General features: G+C 42.2%; 1 protein-coding gene across 1 annotated transcript in view; it reads right to left on the bottom strand.

Annotated features, from left to right (window-relative positions):
* The window catches only part of NLRP12 (NLR family, pyrin domain containing 12), a 30,550-nt gene that overhangs the window by 6,167 nt on the left and 16,398 nt on the right, over positions 1–7,985 (bottom strand). Inside the window, exons 5-7 of the mRNA XM_006868321.1 lie at positions 6,326–6,496; positions 2,889–3,059; positions 1,656–1,826 (exon numbers count right to left, since the gene is read on the bottom strand). Of these exons, the coding sequence (XP_006868383.1) occupies positions 1,656–1,826; positions 2,889–3,059; positions 6,326–6,496 (513 nt within the window). The remainder of the gene's footprint in view (positions 1–1,655; positions 1,827–2,888; positions 3,060–6,325; positions 6,497–7,985) is intronic.

Here is a 7,985-nt window from a genome sequence, read left to right as displayed (position 1 = left end):
TGATAGAGGAAGGTGGAACCCGTAGATTCCCTTTAATCCTTAAACTGAAATCAGCTACATGGCCCAGCTTTCACACCAGGGACATACACCCACACCTTAGACAAACCAACCATTCAAAATGGAAAGGGCATCACTTGCCGCGGGACAAAGCTTAGAAGGCAGGAGAGGACAGGAGAGAAGGATGAAAGGAAATGGCAAACAGGGATGAAGTGGGTAGAGTGTTTCATTGTGGAGATTGCAATCAAACAAACCTAACAAATTAAAATGTGTGAATTGTTGAATGGAAAGTTTGCAAGCATACACCCAAACCACCCAAATGGAATAAAAAGATAACAGAACTGGAAAATGGAATGAAAAGTTAACGGAACTGGAAAATGGGTTGGAAAGATAACAGAACTTTTTGAAGACCCCTTACATATCAAGTCTTAGATGCCATCCTGACACCCGCATTAAATTTTCATTCATAAATGTTTCTATAAACACTTTGCTCGCTTACAACTAAAGTAGAAACTAAGTGTATTAAGATAAAGAGGTAGATTGCAAATTAACAGGAAATGAACCCCTGACAGAGGCTTTTAAAACAACTTTCACAGTGTAACAACCTCAGAATGAAGCAAATAAACTTACTGGTGTTAAGAACATCTGTAACCTTTAGTTTAACAAACTCTTTTGTAACTTTCAGGGTGCTTCCTTTCCCTTTCCTATATAGCTCCTAGCACAGACCCTTTGTTCCTAAATCCTGAAAAATTCTTACTATTTTCCCTGTATTTAGGGCACTGCAACATGCTGCTTGACATTTCCCCATTTCAAAATTGAAAAACTAATGTTATTTTAAAAATTAAATTTTGGGTTTGTTTTCTAGTAGGGCATCAGTCTTCATCCAGACATGAGAATGTCACAGTGCAGATGGGCTGTTGGAAGTGTCATGCTGAGTTAAATAAAAGTCAGTTGAAAAGGACACTGACTGTATCATCTCACTTAAATTAAATAAGCAAATATGTTCAAGAAGTTGGTGGAATGAAAAGATAATGAAATTGGGGAGAAAAAACCAAACAGAATTTTTCCAAATATTTTTTTAAAACCTCTTCATATAGAAACCAAAATGATTAGTAGATAATAGGAGTTGGGTGGAAGGAGAGTGAAAAGGTCACTTTTTGCCTGGGGAGGAGGGCATTGTATTTATGTTAATCATGATGGAATATCTTGGGAAAGGATATCGAGAATGCATGCACCAATGTAGACTTTCCTGTATCAGCAAATGTTTTGATGTGCTGAGGGGGCTTCAAAGAGTTTGCTGTAAATGGTATTAAAAGACAATGGAATCATGAACTTTTCGAAGACCTTTTGTATATTTCCACAACAAACAAAGGGACAGCATAGTGAAAGGGCATTTCAGTAGCATTTTTATTTAATGTTATTTTTAAAATAACATTAGTTTTTCTATTTTGAAATGGGGAAATGTCAAGCAGCATGTTGCAATGCCCTAAATACAGGGAAAATAGCAAAGGTCCTGAGGCAGAACAATTTTTGAAAGGAAACTGATGTGGCTGGAGTGTAACAGAGGGCATGTGGGAGCATGGTCCTGGGGTGCCCAGAGAGGAGGGTAAAGACTGTGGATCTGAACTCTAACCAATGTTAAATAAACTGGGACTCACCGGAGGGTCTGAAGTTTGCACTTGGGGTGTCTGAGACCCTCACACAGTAGTAGCACTCCAAGGTCCCCCAGATCATTCAAGCTCAGGTCCAGCTCCCTTAAGCTCTGGTTCATGCTGAGAACTGAGGAGAGGTCTTCACAGCCCCCAGCAGTGAGGCGGCAAATCTTCAACCTACACAGGAGCCAAGTCAACATGTATCACAGATCGTTTCTTAAAGCATGGTACTGATGTTACATGTTCAAACTCAAGACATACATTCTGGATACTCTCACAGTGACCTTGGGTGTTTCTCCAGGGTGACTTTTTCAGAGATCTGGTTCAATTCTCGGCCATATATATCTCATGAGCTGCTACAACCTACCTATCTGTCAAAGGTCTGCATGTTTTGCTGTGATGCTAAGTGGAGTTTAGCAGAGCTTCCAGACTAGGACAGATGAGAAATAAAAATCTGGAGATCTACATCTGAAAATCAGTTAATGAAAATCCTGTGGAATTGTGTGGCTATTGGTCTCTCCCGGTACAAAGGAAATATCAACGATTTAAATGGAAACATTGAGTCCAGTGGACTAATGGGAGCATCAGTTTCTAGACTCTGGTACTAAGATGGTGCCTGGCTACTCTTACCAATTCCTCTGAAAGAAGTCACATTAGAAGGTTCTAGATAGAGTGGGAGAATTCGTGGAACAAAAAACACAGGGAGGAAGTGGGATAACCAATGTTACATCTCAGTCTTTGAGATAAAGTGAAGGGTAAGATTTGTTGAATGTAAAACTGACTATCTACTCTGTAAACCTACATGCAATTCATAATCAAACATTTTTTAAAAACCAAAAACCCTCTGGAGCACAAAAGCTCTGAGCCAAGTGTGCATGAGTTAGGGACAACTCGGCATCTAAATGTTTTTCAGTGATACTGTGTAACTCAATACATTCACTTTTGTCTCCAAACTCTTTGAGATGGGTGTTGAACACTAGTAACCACAGGAGTTTTTGTAGCCACATATTCACACTACCACTCACTCAACAGGAGTCCTGGTGTGGCGCTGTGGGTTAATGCGCCAGACTGCAAAGCCGTTTGAACTCCAAGGTTGGCAATTCAAGCTCACCACTGCTCCTCGGAAACCCTATACAGGGTCGCTGTGGGTCAGAACCGAGTCGACGGCACTTAACAACAACAACTCACTCAACATGAGGACATTTACCATTGCCATTGAAGAGCTCAACAACAACTCACCATAAAGTCTGCAGCTGACACGTGGGGTGTTTCAAACCTTGACACAATAGCTTCAGACCCTGATCCTCCAGTGCGTTGCCTGTCAGGTCTAATTCTATCAGATGCTGGTTATTGCTGAGCACCGATGAGATCTCCTGACAAGCCCCAGCTTCTAGTTGACATTTTCTCAACCTTGGGAAGAGAAAGACGTTGATGAAGGCACCATATTGGTTTTCTGTATCTTCATGTCTCATCTCCTCGCCCACTTAGTCACCCAAGATGTCACTAAAGCTAGATGAACAAGACTTAGGCATTCCAGCAAGGGGCTTCCTGTCCCTTTGAAGTATATGAGAAGTATATGAGAAATGATTTTCTGGTGGTACTGCAGGTTAAGTATTGGGCTGCTACCCCCAAGTTTGGTGGTTCGAACCCATCAGCTGCTCTGTGGGAGGAAGATGAGGCTGTTTGCTTGTATAACTATTTATAGTCCTGGAAACTCTAGGGAGCAGTTCTGCTCTGTCCTACCGGGTGACTATGAGGGGGACTCAACTGAATGGCAGTGGATGGGTGGGTAGTACCAATGAGGTGACAGAGCACAATAATTAAGAACGGGATCTTGGGAAAGACTTTGGTCACGTCTCAAGAAAGGCAGCATCAAAGTACCATGTTGTTGTTCTGTGCCGTGCAGTGGGTTCCAACTCATAGTGACCCTGGACAGAGTTTCCGAGGCTATAAATATTTATGGGAGCAGAACCCTCATTTTTCTCTTGCGGAACAGCTGGTAGTTTCGAACTGCTGACCTTGCAGTTCGCAGCCCGATTTGTAACCAATACGCTACCAGAGCTCCTTTAAAACTACCATTTGTTGTTGTTAAGTGCCATCGAGTCGGTTCCGACCCATAGCGACCCTGTACAGGGTTTCTGAGGGTGTAAATCTTTACGGGAGTAGAAAGCCTCATCTTTCTCCCGTGGAGCGGCTGGTAGTTTCGAACTGCTGACCTTAAGGTTCGCAGCCTAATTCGTAACCACTACACTACCAGAGCTCCATAGTACTCAGCAATTCCACTCCTCGTTATATACCCAGAAGACTTGAGAGCAAGGACTCAGATGCTTGTACACCAAAGTTCACTGCAATATTAATCACAACATCAAGAAGTAGAAAGAAGCCCAGTATCACCAATGAATTTATGGCTATACCAAATGTATCTATCTATGCAATGGAATAGTGTTCTGCCATCAGAAGAAATGAACTTCTGATCAATTCTGTGATGTGACCTGGACCTTGAAACCATTATACTAAATGAAATAAGTCAGACACAAAAGGATCAATATTCATCATTCCATTTACATAGAATATCTAGAATAGGCAAATGCGTAGAAACCAGAGTTTATTTAGAGGTTGATGGGCTAGAGAAATGAGCACTGAGTTTCTGTTGGGAGTGTGGAAATGCATATGGACGATAGTGGCACAGTGGTTAAATGACTGGCTGCGAACCAGAAGGTTGGTGGTTCGAACCAACCAGTAGCATATTGGGAGAAAGATGTTCTTCTGTAAAGATTTACAGCCTTGGAAGCCCTATGGAGCAGTTCTACTCTGACTTGTAGGGTTTCTAGAAGTTGAAATTAAGCCAACAGCAATAGATAATGGTTACACCATGCTGTTAAGTTGTTAAATGTCATTGAATCAGTTCCGACTCATAGAGACCATTTCGAGGGTTTCTGAGAAGCACCTCATAGTTTTAATCGCTAACCTTTAGGTGAGCAGTCCAGTGCTTACCCTACAACGCTACACCAGGACACTATGATGAATATAATTAAGGACTCTGAATTGTATACACTTCAAAAGGGTTAAAATGGCAACTTTTTCTGGTTGTATATATATATTTACTATAATAAAAGACTGAGGTCTTTAGAATACAACCACCTTAGTTTTGAATCCATCTCCATTACCCACACAATGTGTAACTGCAGGTTGAGTTTTTATCGTGTGTCAGTTTTATCTTTCATGTGCAGCTATGTGTCCGTTTCATTGCTTATAGAGCAAGGATAATGACACAAACTACCTCATAAGGTTGTTGTGAGGATGAACTAGAACTGAGGAACGATGAAGGAGGTAGAATGCAGCTTGTTACATTGGGAGGACTCAGTAAATGTGAGCTCTTCACACGGATTCCTGGGCACACAGGTGCTGACCAAAGAAAGGTTATTGGTTCTAGACCACTGGGAGGTACCTTGGAAATCTACTTCTGAAAGATAACCGCCACTGCAAACCCTATTGTTGTGTGAAATGCCATAGAGTCGATTCTGACTCATAGTGACCTCGTATAGGGTTTTTAAGAGGCAGATGGTGAGTTTGAACCACCAACCTTGTGGTTCAAACTGACCTTGCAGTCGAGTGCTTATCCTACAGTGCCACATCAGGACTCCCAAGAATAAGCTGCAATACCCCTAATCCCATCCCAACCCTGGTCCAATGTAAGGGAGTTTCCCAGAGGTGCAGCCTGCAATAAATTTTACTTTACAAGGATAAAAGGAGACAGAAGTGCCCAGAGAAGGAGGATCGAACTTCTCCTAAGACAGAAGAGCCAGAGTGGAGGATGTCCTTTGGACCCAGGATCCCTGCTCTGTGAGGCTCCTAGATCCAGAGGAAGACTGATGGAAGACACCATGGGACTCTCCAAGGCAGGCTGGGACTACAGGGGCTGAGAGGAGACAAGGACGTTTCCTCAGAGCTAACAGAGAGAGAAAGCTTCCCGGGGAGCCAACATAGCCAGTGCTCTGTGTTTGAACTGCTAGCCTCCTAACCCGTGAGAAAAGACATTTCTGGTTGTTAAAACCAGCCCCCTGTGGTAACTCTCTTAATAGTAGCTCTAGGAACTAAAGACATCAGGGAGTTCTTGAGTTTAAAGAAGTTAATGAGGAAGATATGGGTTCACAGTGGGCAGCTAGCCCTGTGGGAAGAGGAAAGAATTTTATCTGGAGATTTTGACTTGTTGTCTTTGGTTCTGGAGAAACCCCAAACGCCCACTGCCGTTGATTCCGACTCATAGTGACACCGTTGGACGGAACAGAACTGCCTCACTGTGTTGGTTAGGCTGGAATTTTTCCAAAAGGAGCCCTGGTAGCTCAGTGGCTGCTAATCACAGGATAAGTGGTTCAAACCCACCAGCCACTCGTGGGAGAAAGATGTGGCAGTCTGTTCCTATAAAGATTCACAGTCTTGGAAATCCTATGGAGCAGTTCTTGGTCTTACAGGATCGCTGTGAATTGGAATTGACTTGAAGGCAGTGGGTTCTAAGTCTCTAGAACCGCCACTGTTTGGTGAGCAGCCAAGCGTTTAATTACTTCATCGTAAAGATTTCCTTGTCGATTGAGTGCATGGTCTGCTGGGTCTATTTTCACCAAAAATTAAACTTTGTTTTTGTTTGAAATAACTTGTTTCCAGGGATGGAGACTTACTGAATCATCTGCAGTCGGCATTTGGGGTGCCGGAGGCCCGCACAGAGCAGTTTCATGCCTGGCAGCCCGAGACTGTTCCTGCTCAGATCCATCCTCATGAGATGCTTGTTGGTTGTCACGGCGACCGCCAGGTCCTCACAGGCTGAGCTGGAGACATGGCATCTCTTCAGCCTGGGGTGGGAAGGAGGAGAGAAGGACCAGGTCATTTCCTTTGGAATTGTTTTCGCTTGTTTGTTTTCTTACAAAGGGACAAATGTAAAAGACCAATGTTGTAAAGAGTTCAGAGAAGGTTTTTGATAAAAGAAACTATGTATGATGGTTATGGGGGTGGTGGGGTGGTTGTGGTGAAGGGGAGGAAACTTTATTCACAGGTTAGAGGGCAGACACATGTTAATATTGGTAACGCAGGCAATATACAAGAGAGGTTAGCAGAGGAAAGATGAAGATAGAAGAAGACACAAGGAGGAATGCAATGTGAAGTGAATAGAGGTAAATGCTAACTATTGGAACATAGAGGGATTGAACCATTGTAATGAAGCACAGTATGTGATTTCTTGAGATTAAAACTGATGATGTGCTCTGTAAACCTTCACTCAATAAACAATAAAAAGTTGACAAGAAATCCTATATGAGATCAGTCATTTACTTTAAAGTAAAGATGAGAAGCTGCAGCAATCAGATTTGAAATACTAACAACGTTGACAGACACAGTGTAGAAAGTGTAGCCAATGTGTACTTGTTATGAAGTGCCGTCAAGTCAGTTCTGACTCATAGCAACCCTGTGTAGGGTTTCCGAGGAGCAGCTGGTGGGTTTGAACTGCCGACCTTGTGGTTCGCTGTCCAGTGCTGATCCTACAGCGTTGCACCAGGACGCCAGTCTGTCCTGTAGAGACACCAGTAAAGATAACCCTCCACAGAAGTAGAATAAGTGGTGCAAAAGATTAGCACCTTTGCTATCCCAAAGTTTGGAGATTGTATCCCACCTTGAGGCACCTCAGGAAGAAAGATCTGGCAATCAGCTTTTGAAAAATTAGTCATTGAAAATTGAAAATTTTATGGAGGGAGTTTTTATTTGGGGGACATTGTGGGCTAAGCATTGGACTGCTAACTAGGTAGTTTAAACTCACCTGCTGCTTCTTAGGGGAGAGAGATGGCAAAATCAGTTCTAGACTGTTCCTCAGGGTTGCTGTGAGTCAGACAGTGAGTGTGAATTTATATAAATTATATATATATATATATATATATAATATATAAATTGTATATAAGGTGACTGAATAGTTTGGATAAGGATAGAAACAATGGTGTCACAACATTAAAAATGTCATCAGTGCCATTTAATTGTAAATGTGAAAGTTGTTGTGTTGGCAAATGTTTTGATGTGCATATTTTATCACAATAAAAAAAAAACTATATGTCTGAATACATTTATACAAACACACACACACAGAGGAAGGGGTTTCCAAAAGTTCAGAGAAAGATTCCATTATCTGTCTTTTCACTCCATTTTCAACAAATTTTTTGAAGCCCCCTTGTATATGTGAGTATATACAGATGGACTCTTGGTGTCATGTCAGAGGGTAAGCAATCGACTGCAAAGTAGGTTTGAACCCTAAGGTCGGAGGTTCAAACTTACCAGCGGTTGTTTGGAAACTTTATGCAG

This window comes from Chrysochloris asiatica, unplaced genomic scaffold, assembly GCF_000296735.1.
Source record: "Chrysochloris asiatica unplaced genomic scaffold, ChrAsi1.0 scaffold00116, whole genome shotgun sequence".
Lineage (NCBI taxonomy): Eukaryota > Metazoa > Chordata > Mammalia > Afrosoricida > Chrysochloridae > Chrysochloris > Chrysochloris asiatica.
Note: the sequence above shows the minus strand (reverse complement) of the source record. Positions and strands in the feature narration are given on the sequence as shown.